Below are 19,882 nucleotides of genomic sequence, written 5' to 3'. Positions count from 1 at the left end.
TCTCTCTTCCTCTCTCATTCGTATTTTACATATTTTTTAGATATTATATTTGAAAAAACCACTGAAAAAAGAAAAGGAAATTACGAAATGAAATTCATAGGTGAATCCAAGCACGAGATTAAAAAGTATGTGGCTGTTCCCTGTGTGTAACACGGCGGTTTCCCGCTGGCGTGCTCGATATTTGAAAAATTTTCGGTATCCGGTTTATATAACGTTGCGCAAGGAAAACTGGCAGCCGCGAGATTATTCGACGCGGTTATACCGAGAATTCGCATGAAATTTCCCCTCGCAGCTGGGTCGTTCGAATTATGATGTGAAACGTGGATGAAAGAATTCCATTGCAGGCTGTGTAATGGAAATACAGAGGCTGAAAGGGAGATTTGTCGAGGTCACATGTGTCTGAACAATGAACGGTCTCCAGGTGACGCGCAGGTGAGACCTGAAATTAACACCCAGCACGACGAATGCTGCGGGCAGGTGACAGAATTTCATTCGAAAACTCTTTGGTGTCGATAAAACCCCATAGAATCTTCAGCAAGCGTAACACGTTAGACAACCTGTATACTGATGGATTGTTCGCTCTGGCAAATATTGTTTTTAGTTTCGGGATATGTTGGCGAAAATGTAAAGCGACATTTATGCGAGAAATTTCAAGCGATATTTTCAGAAAGCTAGAGAGACGAGAGGTAGGAGGAACTTTCGCAATTTCAACGACCTTGCAAGAACGATGTTGACGCAATCTAACCCCGTCGCTCTTAAATTTCTCGCCTAACAATCGTCCATCCTGAAGGGGAGAGCACGCCCTTTGCGGAAACTTCCCAGCGGCAGTTCGTATAATTTCCTGAATGGCCACTCTCCTTCGTCTCTTTAATTTCCATAACTCATTTACCGGCTGCTCGAAAACCAAATCTCGAAAACTTTCCTCGAGGAACTCAGCGCAGTGGTTCGTACCACGGCCTACGAAGTTGCGAGACGTCTGGGGCCAACCCTAGCACTACCGGCGGTTTTTCGGTAAGTCGTAAATGAAAATTCTGGAGTTTGCAGTTTATTTCAATTTTCCTCTTGCGAGTATCAAACGTGAAGCAACCACGCTTTCTCTCGCAATTAAATAACTTCACCTTTTGCATACAGATTTATTCGACGAATCTCTAAATTTAATTAATCACTCCTCCGACATTTTCACCCTTTCCGAAACTTTAGATTAAACAGTTATTCCAGAAACGTCTATCTTTCCTCCCATTTTTTAATTTGCTATAATTAAAAGAACATTTTCTTTTGATCACCAGTACTTCCAAGTTTGCTCGACAACTACCCAAGTCCTCGTTCCTTTAATTAATTGGAAATTAGCCCCTAAAACGTGCACCTATTAAATCACACAAGGATAGTCCTCACCTGATAGCGTTGAAGATCTCGTGGAAGCCAGTTCCTTGATGACTGCTGACGTCGCAGGTGGGTAACGGATGTAGCAGCGGTAAACGATGACAGAGCACGCTGTCGCTGTTCCTTTTGCTACTTCCGTTGCTGTCTCTGTCCCTGTCGTTCTGCGGCAACGGTCCGTTTCCGGTAGCGGGCGCAGGACCAAGGCCAAGCCCAAGAGGAAGTCTCGGCAGTGTAGCGGGTCTTGTCAAACTGCCATAGGCTGCCAACGCGCCTCGGGGCAGCGACGAGTAGCAACGGTTTAGGGGTAGCGTGCCAAGGGTGCTGGACGCGCATCCGCTGCTTCCAGAACCGGAGCCTGAACCTATGCAATCACATGGATCTTCTTAACATGGATAGATCGCTGAGAGAAAATCGAACGACCATGCAAATGTCACAGGTGAAATTCGACTAATTATGCGATAAGATAGTAAATTCCAAGCGCCTTATCATGAGCGACCGTCTGGGTAGCATTCGGTCACTCTACCCGTTCTGAGAAATATATGATAAGTACACCAAAGTCTTTTCCCACTCCAACGAATAAAAAATATAAATACTCGTCCCAAAATCATCCAAGTGAGTCTGAATAAGTCCGAACCAGCCTGAATATTAAAAGACTATCGTTGCGAACCGCAAATACTATAAAGGGTTTACCATTTAATTATTGTATAAATTGAGTGGAAATAAAGAATTTTTTTTTTTTCACTTGTTGAATTTTTACGCGACACAAACTTGATCGATCGCATTTTGAAAGAAGATATGTCAGGTCTAAGATGGGGTTAGTTGTAAGGTTGTCTAGGTTGTGTTCTGCGATGTTGGTTCTATATTTCGGAAGGAAACAATTGCAGGACGATATGGTGAAAATAAATGAGGGTTCCAGGGTGAATATTTGTTATACATAAATAACAAACTATATCTGAGATTATACGTAGAAATAATATCTGCAAGCATTTCCAAGTTTGCTCGATAAGTACGATCTTCCGAGGGAGCTAATTTTAGGCTTCGAAAGGAAATAATTGTTGTATTGTAAACGACAATTTAACATTTGCAAGCATATTCAAGTACTTTCAACGGTAGGGCAATAACGATGCTCGTCACGTGACAACCGTGGCTGGAAATCGCGACATGCTATGATTTGTACAAAGTGGCCGATGTTAAAGCAATTTGCAGATGAACAACGAGAAACACTTTATCCTGTAAGGAAGCTCGTAAGATTCCACAGGGCTGGGTAAACCCTTCCGACGTCTGCATTAGACGACAGCCCGGGTAGCGGTGTCTTTAAGAGCGTTCAACCGAGTTTACTGGCAGTAAAGCTTGTGCCGCGTAGAATTAATATAAACGAAGTGTATAAGCGAGAAGGGAAACGTGGTCGGCTAGCACGTTGCCAAGCGGTTCGTAAAGTAAGCGACAGGCTCGGATCCGGACAGGAAGTGGTTACGAAGGGAACTCTATTAAGGGCCCTCCTCCTCCGCATCGTGCTCCAACGCTCTGTAAGATAATGGCTTCAATGACGAACAATACGTCGCACGGTTGAACGCACTGCTAGATAAAACCGCGATGCGAGTGTGGCGTGAAGGCGAAAATTTACGGCAAGCTTCCAAAACATGCGTTCCAGGATTTGTATCCTTTAAGAAGATTCGCCTTTTGCTCGTTCAATTTTATATTCGTGTATCTTTCTCGATGTTCGTTCGCGAACGCGTCATTACTGTAAATTGCGTAGAGCATGCGGTCGGCAATAAAAATATTCCAGTTTACAAGCGGACTGACTCTTGTTTTACGACAGCCTCGTCTCCTCGCCAGTTTACCTGCTTCTCGTCGATCGTATTATCATGAATGCTAGAGAAATTTTATCGCGAAGAAGCTACGCAACAGCTCGTGCTCAGAATGAAAAGTATAAAACATTTACGAGCTGGCTATAGGAGAACAATGTGTATTCCGGAAGAATTTATAAAGTCGACTGTACGCGACGAGCGGGTCGTGCGTGATAAAATTTTACGCGAGCTCGCATTCTCCGTGTTGCATTTTTAAACACCTCAAAGCGATGATAAATACCGCAGTGATCACAGGCTCTTTTACTTTCGTCGTTTTCTTAAACGCGAACTACATGTAACCATAGCAAAAATTTGAATTAACATTCGGATGAAATATATGTCACAGGTGAAAGGAATATTCTCCATGCACTCGACTTTACTACGATCCCTGGAAACGTTCAAACCCGCCAGGAACAAAGATGGGACGAATTTCAAGGGATAAAACCACGTCTGAGTCACAGATGCGATAATCTCATTATAACCGCAGGCATTTTCGAGAGCTGCTGGCCCGTGATAGCTTTAATTCGTTCCGGATTTGCAAGGAGTTAGCAAACTCCTTTTCGGATGTGGTCTCATAGAGGCGTACGTGGCAGTCACGAATCACTGGAAATTCGACGAGAAATCAGCCACCGATGAACTCTGCTTGGAATATTAATTCCTGTTCGGAACATCCACGTAGCGTGTTACCATGGCGTGACCTTTCGCCCTAAAACTTTTTCAGCGGTCCCTGTCGGTCGAAATTTCGTTCACCCTGGCGTGAGTTACGAAGGAAGGTTGTAGCGATATTTCCGTTGGCTTGAAGAGGCTCCTTTGGACGCGCGACGTGCGTCAGAGGAAAATGGAAAATGCCGCTTCGAGCCAGGAAATGAGACTCTCCGCTCGCCAACTTCTAGCTAGGAATTCCTGACTCTGTCTGCCCTCGTTACTCGGTCGTGTTCCGCGCAGGAACAATTAGCAACGACAGGGCCGGCGAGTAGCTCAAGGTAATAACCAACCGCGGAACGCCGATGGGATTCATTATTCTTTACGAGCTAGCGAGAGAGAGAGAGAGAGGGAGAGCGTTGTTTTAAAGCATGATCATTCGTACGGTTCTTCGAGGCAGCTGGTATCGCGGCAGCTTTTAGAGCAGCAAAGTGTGCGTGGTATAGATACTCTCAAAACGTTGGTTTCTTCGTAATGGAAAACTGGTTGGAAGCTGAAAGTGTCAATAGTAGACACGGCGTTTAACCAGTCGTACAATATTCTACGTAATTTTCGTTCCTCTTGAACCCACGTTCGACCCAGTGAAAATCGAAGCGTCGGTTTTTACAGAAGAAAGGGGAAAAAGCGAGACGACAGAAGATTTTTCGAACGGGTACGCGTTTAGGTGAAAGACATCTTTTTGCCTCTTGACGAATCGTTTTAACGCGACGACAATCGCGTCGGTCGTATCGGGCCTGGTGTTTTTATCGCGAGACTCGACGACGAATTTACTTTGGCTCGCCCGCCATGGTAACCCGCGCAAAAACCATTTCCCGTTCTAAAGCGTCGTAATGGCCGTTTCCATCGACCATGGCACGTTGGATAGAAACGTTCTCTCTCGTTCCAAACCGATTTAATTCCGCTTCGAATCTCCGAGGCGCGATCGAATCCGCTCGAATACTCATTTCTCCGAGTTCGTTTAACCCCCTTCTCACCCTGCAGAATTTGTTATTATTTCACGGAACGTGCGAAAGGAACCACGCTTTCTACTATTTCATTCTATACTCCTTTCCCTTTTTTAAATTTCCCTCTACTTTGTACAGGCTGTTTCAACATGCTTATTCTTCCGTCTTAGCTGATCTTTTAAAAACTTCATCAAAAGTACGAGACTCTTGGAAAAGCCCACCTTCTATAGGATCCTCGTTATCGATGCACGAAGAAAAATAGACGATCCAGGATCCCGGAATGGGAACATTTGAATAATCGAACGCGAGGCAAAGAAACGACCGACCGCTCGGTTAAGTTTCACGTCGACCGCCGACTTTATTCAAAGCCCACTGTGACTCTCCTCGGCTCCGCCGTCTCCGGTTACGCTCGAGACGCGTGCACAAGCAGCGGACACGTAAAACGCGGTCGCGTGTCCGCCGTGGATTAATTACGTGCAGTAACCCGTTGGAAACGCGGATCACTCAGTGGAAACTACTTCGAGAAGCTGAGAAATTCTCGGATACCGAAACTTTACGTCGCAAGTGTTAACGTTAAAAATCGTGAAAAATCAGCTTCAGTCGTGTAGATTCTCGCGAGAAGAACTCGTGCACATGTCGCGGCGCATATACCGTAACGCTATAATTACACGTTAGAATTAAATGTAAATCGGTACAGAGCTAGAGAAGAGGTTTTATTAGAAATACGAAAGAAGGCGTATCGGTGCAACGTTTTGTTTTCATATCACTCGATAAAGGGAAAACGTTAATAACACGAAGTTTCTCCAAGATCAAGAAGTCGAGTATCGCGAGCAAACATCGAACGCGGCGATGGAAGTGTGCGTGATGCAAACGCCTCGATGTTGTTCTTCGATGATGTCGAGGAGCCCGTTAATAGTTCCGACCGGTGAGCTTCAAGTTCTTCGAGTTACCAACTGTTTATAGTAGGTGGTAGCCTGGCTGGATCGATCGGGAATTTATTACAGGCAGGGGTTTTCGCGGTAAAGGTGCTTTATTAACCTTCGATGTACCGCGTAGTAATCGAGCATTGTAAATTTATCCAGAGTAAACTGGTTTTCGATCTTTGCTTGTAAATTTCCTACGATCGCGATTGACACGAAGTTAAACGATCGTATGATGGAGCTTCAACTTTGAAGGCGATGGTTTGCCTGTCGTAGAGGGGGAGATTAAGCATCGCGATAAGAGACATCCGATTTCAAGTGGAGTAGCGTGCTTTTTGCACGCTGTTGGCCTTATTTCACTAAATAACCACTTAAGACAGATAATGGAGGCACACGCGCGTATTAAGGGCTTCCATTTGCTCGACGAAACTGGAGCTTGACCCATATTATCGAAGAACATTACGGGTTCTCGTTGCATCTAAATTCATTCGCGCTCGTGCCGCGCTGAACAAGCGCAATGGCAAAGAGAATAATAAACGGCTGGCAGCATCTTTTCCCTTCACCCATCCGACTGAATTTCATTCTTTTCCTCTTGGATTTCATTAAAGTCGAGAATAGTTCGCCAGCGTCACGAACAAACCAGGATAATTACGTAATTCGTTAAAAAGGACAAAGAAAAGGAGGAAAAATAAGACTCAGAGACGAAGCGCACCGATTCTACCGAGCGTGAGCGTCCGAAACATTGCGCGTTCGGCATCGATCGTACGCGTACGTGCATCTCTTGTTTCCTCGCGGCTTGGCGAGTTCTCAAACCTGGAAATAATCATTATCGGTACGCGCTACTTACGTTGACCCAAATGTCAATCGACGACAACGAAGAGATTCATTCAATTTCCCCGGCCGATGAGCGTGCTCCGCGATGCAATTTCGTAGCGCGACAGCTCGTACTCCGAACGTGCAATCTACGTTTCATATTCTCCGGCAGCGAACCGGTTATACCGTCGGACGTAAACCGTTTTCCAGACTGCGCGTTTCCCGTCTACCTTTTAAACTTAGTCGAACGAGACTTCCCTAATTACGTTCAGACGAAAAAGTCTGCTCGCTACGGTTAGTATCGGCGAAACGGAAGATCGGGTCGAGCTCGAGAATCGTGGATCGATGCTGTAGCCAATCGTGTAAAGGAAACGAACAGTCTGTAATGGCTACAGGGACCATGGTAGTTGCAACGATACTGGAATGCTTTGATGCTTTGTTTCGGTGCACGAAGTACGCTGACCTACAAATCAAATTTCCATTACTCTTTGAACAAGTTTCGGGAATCAATCGCATTTCGACTCGTTCATCGATTTAAAAAGTGGCTTTTATACAAATAAATTTATTCCTCTTGTAATCATAGTAATCCTCTTACTTCCTAGATACTTTGAATTTGTTTAAATATTTTTTCCATATAAATGAAATTAACGATTCGTTCAAATAAAATCGTGTATTTATTTAAATAAAAATAATAATGAAACATCGTTTTCTGTTTATATCTCTTCCATCGATACATATGGCAATGCTTTACATTTTTTATTTGTTTCTCCCAGATGAAAAATTTACCAAACATGTTCTTTGTATTTTTTTTTTTTCGTTCTTTATCGCACCTGTATCTCTTCATGCACTTTACAATAATTTTGTCCACACTAATGGCTCTTTATTCCCGTATATAAAATAAAGGAATGACTAATAGTAATATTTCCATCGAAGAAATATTTCTATATATACGTGAAAAGCTCGTTCATCCGTTCGCGTGGTTATATCGTTTTTCTCGTTGCTTGCTATCGGCAGCTGAATCCAGCCGGGCAACCAGAAGCGGATTGATTAGAATCCCGTAACGGGAGCAAATAGGCGTGTTCAGCTGCGGGGCAGGCTTTATTGAGATCCGAGTGCCTGAAGAGAGATTGGAGGCCGCGTCGTGTAGACGTTCGCGCCGACGATACGCTCGTAGCTAGAGGAAAGGAAAACTGCGAGATTGTTGATACCGCGGATACCTAAGTGCAATTTTGAGCGGAGGATACAGACAGAAATCTCGACAGGAACGAGGTTAATCGGGTCTAGAATCATAGTGAAAACGATCCAAGAGATAGATAGCTGATAAACCTGGTTGATATCGCGATGTTGAAATTGCAACCTGGAATTGTTCACTGTGATTCGCTGGTGGAAAATAATATTCGAACGTATTGTGACCTCACGCTGAGTTACACAACAGAGATTGGATTTTCATAATTATCTCTGGACTCGGGGAATAGAGTTACAGCGTATCATTTACCGAAGGTTTCTGATAGATACATATATATGTCGGAGATGAAAGGACACCGGGCCCCCCCCCATTGGAATTATTTGGAAAAGCCCGAATACTGTAGCATTTACGAAATAACCCAGACACAGTCATTCGAAACTTGAGACAATGAGTTTAGGCTCGAGGCGACATCCGGTCGCCGAGCGTAGCCACGGTCACGGGATGAACGTTTCACATAACAGAGACATAAAGTAACATAGCTTTCCTTTAAAGAATTGGCAGTACAGACACTTGACAATAAGACATTCCAGCGGCCCCGCAGCTCGCCACGCACAGACCCCATTCTTTGGGCCAGATGATCGCCAGATGCCGATGCATCGTTTACAGTTTATGTTCAGATAGCCTGAGGAACCGTTATAAATCTTAGGACCTAGTTAACTAAAGTCCTTCAGATTGACAAACAGTCTTTGTTCCATCAGCCTGTAAATCTGTCACCTATTGCGAGAAGTTACGGGAAAGCCTGATTTGGTCACGTACGGCGTTGCCTGCTAGGAACTCTCTCTCTAGGGCGGCTAGCATCCTTTTCCAACCGCCAACATAGAAATTGACCAATTAACAGCAGCGCCTATTTCCCTCACCCTCCGAGTGGAGGCTTTCTTTGACGAATCCGATGATCTCGTGCCCTTAGGCACACCCCGTCATAGTTTTCCTCTGCAGCGTCGTCGCGACGGAAATTCATTCTTTTCTGGCAATCTGATTAGCTAAGAGTCAATCAAGCGTTCCTAGTATCACGAGTAGTAAGTTGAGTACGACTTAGACTTTGAAGCAAAGTATATTCGTGATCCCGTTGACCGTGGATTCGCTATATCGAACTTAGGGCCATTGTCATTAGCGTCCAGCTACCGCGTCCGTTTGTCAATCTTGTATCAGCCATACTTGTGTAATAAATATCTGTGCGACAACCATGAACAACACTGGTGAAGATTCATTATACGCCCCTAACGTTTACCTGACATCAGAAGTGGGATCAACACCGTCTACAATTAAGGAGCAGCTTCTGGCCATCGCAAGTGAATTGAAAAAGCAAGAGGCGGGTGCGGAACCTAAGGAAGTATCACCACCGTCTACAATTTCGAAGCGGCTTCTGGCTGTCTTGAGTCAATGGGAGGAGCCAGGGGTGAGTGTGGAACATAAGGACATATCATTACCGACGTTCAATCCCGATATCGCGGGTACCGACCCTGTCGCATGGTGCTCACTTGCCAGTTGTCTCATGGAAGGAAGGCCCATGCGATATAATGAGTTACTTCGCACCGTGAGTCAAGCGCTGAAGGGCACTGCCGCGGGGTGGCTCGCGCAGGTGCCGGTCAATGCAAGCCTTACCTGGTCAAAATTTAAAGAACTTTTTCTTACGCGCTTTGGTGGTATCGAAACGACAACCGAAGCTCTAATGAAGATGGTAGCCGAACCTCGGCTGGAAGGTGAATCCATAGGGGCCTATGGTGTTCGTCTCTGTTCCCTCCTTGGGGCAAGGTGGGATCATCTGGATGCGATCGAGATAGTCCACGCCACCGTTCTTTATCACCTGAGTCTGCTCGATGAACGTGTCGAGAAACTAGCGCTTACAAGCGACATCAAGACTCGGGATCAATTTTTGATGGAAATGAAAGCTTTCCACTACGCGAAGAAGAGGCCGGCGCCTTCGTCAGGAAATCCGTCGACGGGCCCCGAAGTTAAACGGCAGAAGATACCTGACCCCCGGATCAGGTGTCGTCACTGTGGTATTCCCGGGCATAAGATAGCGGAGTGTCGTACGAGAATGAGAACCGAGAGACAGGAGAAAAGCCGACCGGCTGGATCGTCCAAGGTGTCATGCTTCAAGTGTCGCGGAGAGGGCCACATCGCATCCAACTGCCCGCTGCTGCAGAAAACAAATCGCAACCCCGTTAACGAACGTCGAGTCAACTCCTGCGTGGTTGAGTCTTCAACTGGTAACTTAAGCCATCTGGGTGAGTCGTTCTCGTTTTATTTCGATTCTGGAGCCGAATGTTCGCTAATCAAAGAGTCCATAGCCTCGAAGTTTTCCGGCAAAAGAACGACCGACGTAGTAGTAATGCGAGGGATAGGAAATCACCGTATTAATTGCACGTCTCAAATTGCATCCATAGTACGTATTAATGGTTTTGCGTTGGAGATAATTTTTCACATCCTTGCCGACGGCTATCTAAATTACGACATCATGATAGGCCGCGAAATTTTGAGCCAGGGTTTTAACGTCAATATTACCCAAAATAGCCTCAGTATTTGCAGGGCAAAAGCTGTCAATGTTTACAATATAACCGCCGAAAGTAAAATCGATATTAATGGGGTCGACACCGAGGTGTTCGGTAAAGACAAAGACCGATTGATCTCCATCCTCGAAGAATTCAAAAGTTCATTTATTACGGGTTTCCCGCGTGCACGAGTAAATACGGGACAGTTAGAGATACGTCTGATCGATCCTAATATCACCGTACAAAGAAGCCCCTACAGGCTTAGCGAGGCAGAGCGAAGCATAGTGCGCGAACGAATAAGCGAATTAATTAAGGCAGAAATTATAAGGCCTAGTAACTCACCGTTCGCGAGCCCTATGTTACTCGTAAAGAAGAAGGACGGCTCGGATAGGTTGTGCGTAGATTTTCGAGAGCTAAACAAAAATACGGTCGCGGACCGATATCCTCTACCTCTTATCGCGGATCAAATCGCGAGATTGCAAAGGGCGAAGTACTTCATTAGCCTCGACATGGCCAGCGGGTTCCATCAAATCCCCATTCATCCCAATTCGACAGAATATACAGCGTTTGTCACCCCCGACGGGCAGTACGAGTATACGACGATGCCGTTTGGATTGAAAAACGCACCGTCCGTTTTCCAGAGGGCTATCCTCAATGCCTTGGGCGGCCTCGCCCACTCGTACGTTGTTGTCTACCTGGATGACGTCCTAATCATCGCTGAATCGGTAGACCAGGCTCTAGAAAGATTACCCATCGTACTAGGTACCCTCGTAAACGCCGGGTTCTCCTTCAATTTTTCGAAGTGTTCCTTTCTCAAGACGTCTGTACTTTATCTCGGGTACGTAGTTCATAACGGAGAAGTTCGCCCAAATCCGGGTAAAATACAAGCCTTGAGTTCTCTACCGGCACCAACGACCGTCGCTCAACTTAGGCAGTTCATAGGTTTAGCCTCCTATTTCCGAAAATTCGTCCCTAAATTTTCGCAGGTAATGAAACCATTGTACGCACTTACCTCCGGTATTAAAAACCTAACTTGGACAGATAGACACGAAACCATAAGGCAAAAGATAATTTCCATCCTGACCAACGAGCCGGTGTTGATGATATTTGACCCGAATTACCCGATAGAATTACATACTGACGCTAGTTCGGACGGATACGGCGCTATTTTAATGCACAAAATCGACGGCAGAAACCGAGTAATAGAATATTACAGTAAGAGAACGAGCCCCGCGGAATCCAGATATCATTCATATGAACTAGAGACCCTGGCAGTTGTAAACGCCGTTAAACAGTTTCGCCACTATTTACACGGACGGGAATTTCTCGTTGTCACTGATTGTAACTCGTTAAAAGCAGCTCGTAATAAAGTAAGTCTAAGTGACAGGGTTCATAGGTGGTGGGCTTACTTGCAAACTTTCACTTTCGACATTATGTATCGAGAAGGCAAACGAATGGCCCACGTAGATTTCTTCTCGCGTAATCTTGTAGACACCGACCGCGCCCCCACCAACAAGATCGAAGAAAAGAAAATTAATCTGGCCGAAATCTCGGAAGATTGGCTACTAGCGGAACAACGTCGCGACCCTCAAATTTCTGAAATCGTCAACAAACTGCGAAACGACGAGCTCGCGGAAGACATTGCGATTACTTACGAGTTACGATCCGGTACCCTTTACCGTAAAATACAAAGGAGAGGCAAGACCCTCTGCCTGCCCATCGTACCAAGAGGGTTTAGGTGGTCCGTCATTAACCACATACACCAGTCAATTATGCACTTAGGTTGGGATAAAACGCTCGAGAAACTGTACGAGTATTACTGGTTCGAAGGGATGGCGAAATATGTTCGCAAATTCGTAGAGAACTGTCATGCTTGTCAGATTTCTAAGGCGAATTCAGGCAAAGTGCAAGTTGAATTACATCCCATACCTAAGACTAGCATACCTTGGCATACCATTCACGTAGACATAACGGGAAAGCTGAGCGGCAAGAACGACTCGAAAGAATACGTCATTGTCCTGATCGATGCCTTTACCAAATTTGTATACTTACACCACACTCGTAAAATAGACTCACTTAGCACCGTTAAGGCACTTAAGTCCGCCATATTTCTATTCGGCAGTCCCTCTCGGATAATAGCGGATCAAGGGCGATGTTTTACCGGCAAAGAATTTCAAGATTTTTGTCGGGATAAACAAATTAAACTCCACCTAATAGCAACCGGTGCTAGTAGAGCGAATGGACAGGTAGAGCGTACTATGGGTACATTAAAGAATATGTTTACAACGGTAGAAACGACCGGGCGATCATGGCAAGACGCGATCGGCGAAATACAGTTAGCTTTAAATTGCACCACTCATCGTGTGACTAAATCGAGTCCGCTAGAATTATTAATTGGTAAAACAGCGAGACCCTACGGGTTACTACTATCTGAAAATACCGAAGAAAAGGAAATAGATATCTGCAACGTAAGACAACAGGCCATACGAAATATGGAAGATAGCGCTAAGTACGATAAGGAAAGATTCGATAAAACGAAAGCCAAAGTAGTTAAATTCAATCTCGGTGACTTTGTATTAAAGAAAAACGAGGAAAGGAACCAAACGAAACTAGATCCGAAATTTAGCGGTCCATTTGTGATAGCGGAAATTTTGGAAGGAGATAGGTACATTTTAAAAACACTAGACGGCAAACGGTCATATAAATACAGTCATGATAGGTTAAAGAAAATGCCAGATAGTCGCGTTCCTACTGAGTTGGACGTCTGCGGTGATGACGAGAACAGTGACCATGACGATGCGAGTACCTTGGTCTCAGAGGATCATTCTGACCACAGCACTTAGCAGAAAGAGTTTGCATATGCCAGTGTGGCGATATGGCAAAGGACAATGTCTTCATACATGTCCAGTGCGGTAATCAGGTGTCGGATCGAACATAGTGGCTCACATACGCCTTACGGGGGGCATACGGCTCAAACAAAGTAAGTGCGGGATCAACACACCGTTACCGAATTCGATTCAAGTATCATGGAAATAACATCTAACGTAGTGTGGCGATACGGCAAAGGACAATGTCTTCATACATGTCCAGTGTGGTAATCAGGTGTCGGATCGAACATAGTGGCACACACACGCTTACGGGGGGCATACGGCTCAAACAAAGTAAGTGTGGGATCAACACACCGTTACCGAATTCAATTCAAGTATCGTTAACACTACGGAGATAACATCTAACATAGTGTTTGAATAAAAGCTCAGTGTGGTATCATGATCCAGAGAACTGAGGGTCGTCCAGGTGCGAGATCGAGAATGGTCCATCATGTCATTACGCCCAGACTGATGATTCACAAAATGCGACTAGCGCTTCGAATATCAATCGTAACGTTACGGGTTTCCACTCTCTTTTAACTCTTTCGTTATCAAACGTCCGACCAGAATTTTTGCTGTCGAACTGGACCCTTGACCTATTTTGACACTTAACTAAATTGTAAATAACGACAGTTATATCGAGTCTAACATTGGGAAAATCCAATATTCTAGATACACCCGAGGACGTGTGATAGTCAGGATGGCCGTGTCGGAGATGAAAGGACACCGGGCCCCCCCCCATTGGAATTATTTGGAAAAGCCCGAATACTGTAGCATTTACGAAATAACCCAGACACAGTCATTCGAAACTTGAGACAATGAGTTTAGGCTCGAGGCGACATCCGGTCGCCGAGCGTAGCCACGGTCACGGGATGAACGTTTCACATAACAGAGACATAAAGTAACATAGCTTTCCTTTAAAGAATTGGCAGTACAGACACTTGACAATAAGACATTCCAGCGGCCCCGCAGCTCGCCACGCACAGACCCCATTCTTTGGGCCAGATGATCGCCAGATGCCGATGCATCGTTTACAGTTTATGTTCAGATAGCCTGAGGAACCGTTATAAATCTTAGGACCTAGTTAACTAAAGTCCTTCAGATTGACAAACAGTCTTTGTTCCATCAGCCTGTAAATCTGTCACCTATTGCGAGAAGTTACGGGAAAGCCTGATTTGGTCACGTACGGCGTTGCCTGCTAGGAACTCTCTCTCTAGGGCGGCTAGCATCCTTTTCCAACCGCCAACATAGAAATTGACCAATTAACAGCAGCGCCTATTTCCCTCACCCTCCGAGTGGAGGCTTTCTTTGACGAATCCGATGATCTCGTGCCCTTAGGCACACCCCGTCATAGTTTTCCTCTGCAGCGTCGTCGCGACGGAAATTCATTCTTTTCTGGCAATCTGATTAGCTAAGAGTCAATCAAGCGTTCCTAGTATCACGAGTAGTAAGTTGAGTACGACTTAGACTTTGAAGCAAAGTATATTCGTGATCCCGTTGACCGTGGATTCGCTATATCGAACTTAGGGCCATTGTCATTAGCGTCCAGCTACCGCGTCCGTTTGTCAATCTTGTATCAGCCATACTTGTGTAATAAATATCTGTGCGACAACCATGAACAACACTGGTGAAGATTCATTATACGCCCCTAACGTCAACCTGACATATATATATATATATATATATGATTATCGAAGATCGATCGGCTTTTGTAAAAGGATCCGAATGGGCAGATAGTCGTCGTATGAAAATCGAAATTGCATTACAGCAACATGCAGCGTAGTATTTATCTCTGTATAACGTGTCTAGTTTTCCATGGGTTGTTCTTTGCACGTTTCTCTATCGTGTAACGAGAATTCGTTGAACATTAGTCGAAAATAATATTGCGCGGGGTAGCGGGCTTTCGGGAATCCGCTTGGCGCAAGTAAAATAGGGAACCGTCGAAAAACAACGTCGCTTAGCGAATCGTTTTCAGTTGTTTCTCGTGCCCCGCGTATTTTCCCTTTCGCCGGTTTTCTGTATCGTTCTCGAATCATCCGAAAGGAAACTTGAAAGGAAAGAGAAAGGAAAAGGGTAGAATCGATGAGTTCTCTGGAGAAACCGTCGAGCCGAAAGATTTGATTTGTCTACGACTCGGTTCATAGACACGGCGCCGTCGCCTCGAGAAAGATTGCTTTCGGGTCGACCTCGAAGCGGAAACGGAATCTTGAGGGACTGCTTTCAACCAGTCAGAAGTAAACTCGATCTTCCTGTTATTCGTTTAAAGAAAATAGGGAATGATCGAGGTTCCGAGTGTCCTCGAATTGTCGATAAAAAATTCCTCCGACAGTTCGAGCTATACCGGGAAAATATCCTTTACAATACAAACTCAACGAGAGCGGGACGAGCTTGGCAATTTGCAATGCGTCGATTCAAGATCTACGGCCAGAAGAAACACAGCTACTTTAAACTCCAGCAATACCTTGAGTAGATCGATCGGCAATTTCGAGAAATCTCGTTTCTCCCTAGGGCAAACGAGGACAGGGTGCTTCTGGGATGCTCGTTCTCGCCGAGAAATCGCCCCAGGTGTTTGTAATTGCCGGAGCTGCGAAGGAGCAACAACATGGTAACTGGAAGCCGCGTATACATGCCAGCGTGTTTGCCGACACCGGTCGCGACGATAACATCAACCGCGAGACGACCGTTTGTCGGAGGCAACCAGACGAGATAGGTGCTGGGGATAGTTCGAGAGACGAGAAATGGGCTCGTGAAAGCAGAGAACACGATTGTTCCAGGGTAAATGTTTGTTTTATACGCTTATTGCGGTATTGTGTACGTTGGGAAATTTTAGATAGAAGCGAATCACTGACAATGATCGAGTTTCTCAAAATAGCTGTTTCAGTCCTGTTGCGATTCTAATCTCATTCTCGTTTCGTAAATCACCAAGACTTTTAATATTTTAAGAAATACCTTGCACGCAAATTTAAGAGATTTATTAAGAGCGATAAAAAAGCAACATCTAAAATGATTTAAAGGACGCAGCAGGGTTGAAATGCGAGATGCAAAAAAATATAATTAATAACATTTGTGAAACTGCGGACGAGGAAGATGAAATCTTGTGATCGTGAACGATTCACAAAGCTCTAAGAAGTGTATTACTGTTTCGTGAAATCCTCTGGCCCTTACAATGAAATCTCGCGACAATGCAGTGAGAAATGTTGGGACGGGTCGCGATTTTAAAGGCGTCTACGAAGTACTATCGTTAAGGGTATTCATGCATGCGCGCAAAGAGAGAAAGACGAAGCAGCGGAGCAAGTGTGACGGAGGGATCGAAGATAAGGGGGTGAGGGTGACAGCGAGAGAAAGACATTAAGAGGCTGTTAAGAGGGAAGGTTTGGACAGGGTGTAACAAAGGGCCAGAGAGGGTCTGGTCGGAGATGATTAATACGTTATTTGCGAGCGGAAATTCACTTGGAAAGTGTCGTTTGCACGGAGCTCCGTGTATAAACCGGCCTCGAGGACGACCGTTCATCTTCCTCGAGAGAAGACGAAGGGTTGTTATTATTCCTAGGAAAACGGGCCAGCGATTCGACGCTCGTTCAAACTGCCTCCGATTTTTTTTCTTCTCGTTTCTGCAAACAAACGACCGCGATCTAATCGAAGGAGGATTCGGTGAAACGATCACGATCCGATCGTAAAGTCTACTCCATCTCAATTGAAGGTTTACACGAGATTCGACGATTTACCGTAAGCCTGTTCCTAATCGACCCTCGATCGTTCAACTTCCCACTGATAATGTCCTTTCTCTCTGCTTTGTCTTCAAGAATACTCATTATTCTGTCGTTCTAATCGAATTGCAGATTACCAATCTCTAGAGAACCTCTATATCTTACATAATTCTTTGCGATTCCACTCGTGTTGTTTGCAAAAGAATCTGCCGGAATGGGGTAAGCGAGATCGATCGTCCGGATCACAGAGAGTTAAATAAGAGAACAAAACTAATTCCAACGCAAATTGGAATACTCGTTGTATTCGTTATCCGGGACAAATCTCCGTATAAGAAAACTCAGTTCGCTTTACAAATCGAAGGAACATCCTGGTGGACGATCCTTATGATTCCACGTATCCACGCTCGGTAACTTGGGTAAATGGTATGGTATAAAGTTGGAAAGGACTGAAGTTTCGTTCTCCGGCTTTATGGAAAACGCCACGGGAACTTTCGCGGTCCGATTTGCCCACTGCGGGCCGGAAACTGCTCTAATTCCAACTTTCTAATTCCGGCACCATAGCCGGTTAATGGCGTTCGTGGACAGTTTGTCGTCGGTTTACGTACTGCGGGCTTTCTACGGTTTTATCTCTCCATCTTTACGAGTCGTAAACAAAGTTCCCATGATTACTCCACTCTAAAATTATTGCAGTTTAATTGTTTATAAATTATCAATTCTTTTACACAACGGTATAAGCGAGTGAAACGAACTTGTGTACTGAACCGAAAATAACAATGTGCATGGTTAACTTTCAAAGACCGCCTTTCTTTTACGATCAACGGAACGTACTTCGATTTTCGTATGAAGACGATGTCACAAATACCGTAAATTCTATATTCTAGAATCTAAAACGAATAAATCGTTCAGATTTATCTAAATTAGAGAATGAAAAATTATTCTACCAATAGTCTACTAATTATCAGTTCTTAATTTGGTCCACGACTATAGGTTCGTAGCTTCCCGTTTGGTACCTCTAATTCGATACCATGCTGTATTGGCTTCTGTCTAAGTGCATGCGGATCGCAATAAATCTGGATGCAGCGTGCCAGCGCTATCATGCAGATTGGTTTTAATGGCGGCCGATAGTGAAGCACGTTTAACGAAGTGATGCGTATCAAAATTTAAAATAGCGATTTCCAGCGCCTTTTTCCTCGTGATCGAAGAGATGTGGATGAATCGGTCTATCAAACACAAGCACGTCGGACGTTACGAACTGTTCGGGCCGCGCGATCATTAATTCGGGTCGCCTTAAGCCCCGAGACTTCGTTGAGCTTACGCTCGTTGATTGAGTGACCAATGAACCGTACTCCGTCAACTTCCTAAGCTTCCAACCCGTTGATCAGCCCAGTCCGGAAATCCATCGCATCGATGTACGCGCGAGTGTTCGCCGATACGATGACCCATGGATCCTTCTATGATTTCGTTCGATTTTTTGACGCACGAATGCTTTGCTAGGTACGTGCGCGAGCTCCTCGATAGACGAAAAATAATAGCCACGAATAACGATGCACCGTAACGGAACTATTATTAAAAGCTCGGCCAAATCCGTATACCAGAGGAGGACTCGGCAACGATTTCTTTTTTATTATTTGAAGTTTCGTCGAGCCGGATACGATCCTTTCAGTTGGCTGAAGCTTGTGTAAACGGAGCGTCGTCGAATGTCGGAAATTAAAAGAGACAGAAATGAAACTCGTGTATTCCAAATAAATAAGCGTTGCTGGTATTTCTAGAATTTTTCAATTTACGATCCAGCCAAGCAGCGTTGGATGAAAACATAAAAAGAAAGAATCAGAACGTAAAGCAAACAAGAAGAAGAAGAAGAAGAAGAAGAAAGAAAGGAAATAAGAACAGGAAATCAAAGAATGTGAATGAAAAAAAAAAATGAATAACGGCATAGTTTTACCCATACTGATTCCAGAACTGGAGGGATCCTCGTTCTTGGCTCCCCAGCTGCCAGCCAAATTCAACGCCAGCAAAGGCCTCTCCTTAAGCAGCTCGGCGACCGAGGCCAACCCTTCGCAGCCACAGCCTAAATGGGGCAAGTGCAGCGCTTGTACTTGAACGCAGCCACGAAGAGCATCGCAGACCCGGGACACTTGCTCGCCGGACAGATTCATGTCGAGGACCAGCCGTGCCAGGCTAGCTGACGCGTGACTCAGTCCACGGCAAAGGGCGTTCACCACGCACTCCAATCTGGAACACAGTCGATCGATGCCTCTGTTCGTTACAAACGCCTAAATCGTTCGTTTAAAGCCGTCGACCATAGGACGGTACACGGAAATTGGCCCCGAATCATTGGACATTTGGTTTAACCCGATTGCATGGCTCTGTTTGACCCGAGATCATTCTCATTTACTCGCGGACGTGGAAGCGTAGATTCGAATGGAACGAGTAGGTTTAAAGGGATTAAACAACCGCGTTACGGTTACTTGGTTTTGGAACACGATGGTAATCGACGAAGCATGTTGATGGTTCTTGGTTTTCCCGCGGCCACTTTCACCGTCTTATTCGCGAAAAACGTCGAAAACGCGCCACTGTGGCACGAGTTAAGGAAGCGTTGCAGTTTTCCTGCTAACGTTTCGCAAGCATTGCAGTTTCCTTCATCAGTGGCTGCTTGACATACTGCTACCAATACGGGCGACTGCAGTGTTTGCGAAATGTCAGCAAAGAAGCCGAAAATATGATCGTCGAAAGCGAGCGCTCCAGTTTTCTCAATTAAAACTCAACAAACTCCGTCGAATTTCTATGAAAAATAATTTTGTTACAACGATACCTATACCTTTCGTAAGTTGTTAGCAGTTCGTAATTCTCGGGCGCAAACTTATGTAAATTTGCTCGAGTGGTGAAGTTTGCCGATAAAGGTGGCAACGGTGAATAGATTTATGCGCGTGTAATATTCGCCACTTCTGTCTATTCGCTATTATT

General features: G+C 45.0%; 1 protein-coding gene across 4 annotated transcripts in view; it reads right to left on the bottom strand.

Annotated features, from left to right (window-relative positions):
* Window positions 1-19,882, bottom strand: part of LOC132912561 (uncharacterized) — a 171,229-nt gene that overhangs the window by 15,896 nt on the left and 135,451 nt on the right. For 3 of the 4 annotated variants that reach the window (XM_060970060.1, XM_060970061.1, XM_060970062.1), the window contains exons 8-9: window positions 18,861-19,150; window positions 1,393-1,741 (exon numbers count right to left, since the gene is read on the bottom strand). In XM_060970060.1, the coding sequence (XP_060826043.1) occupies window positions 1,393-1,741; window positions 18,861-19,150 (639 nt within the window). The remainder of the gene's footprint in view (window positions 1-1,392; window positions 1,742-18,860; window positions 19,151-19,882) is intronic. The other variant, XM_060970063.1, reaches the window with a different exon arrangement.

The sequence above is a fragment of the Bombus pascuorum genome, chromosome 12, assembly GCF_905332965.1.
Source record: "Bombus pascuorum chromosome 12, iyBomPasc1.1, whole genome shotgun sequence".
Taxonomy (NCBI): domain Eukaryota; kingdom Metazoa; phylum Arthropoda; class Insecta; order Hymenoptera; family Apidae; genus Bombus; species Bombus pascuorum.
This window is presented reverse-complemented; position numbering and strand designations above follow the sequence as displayed.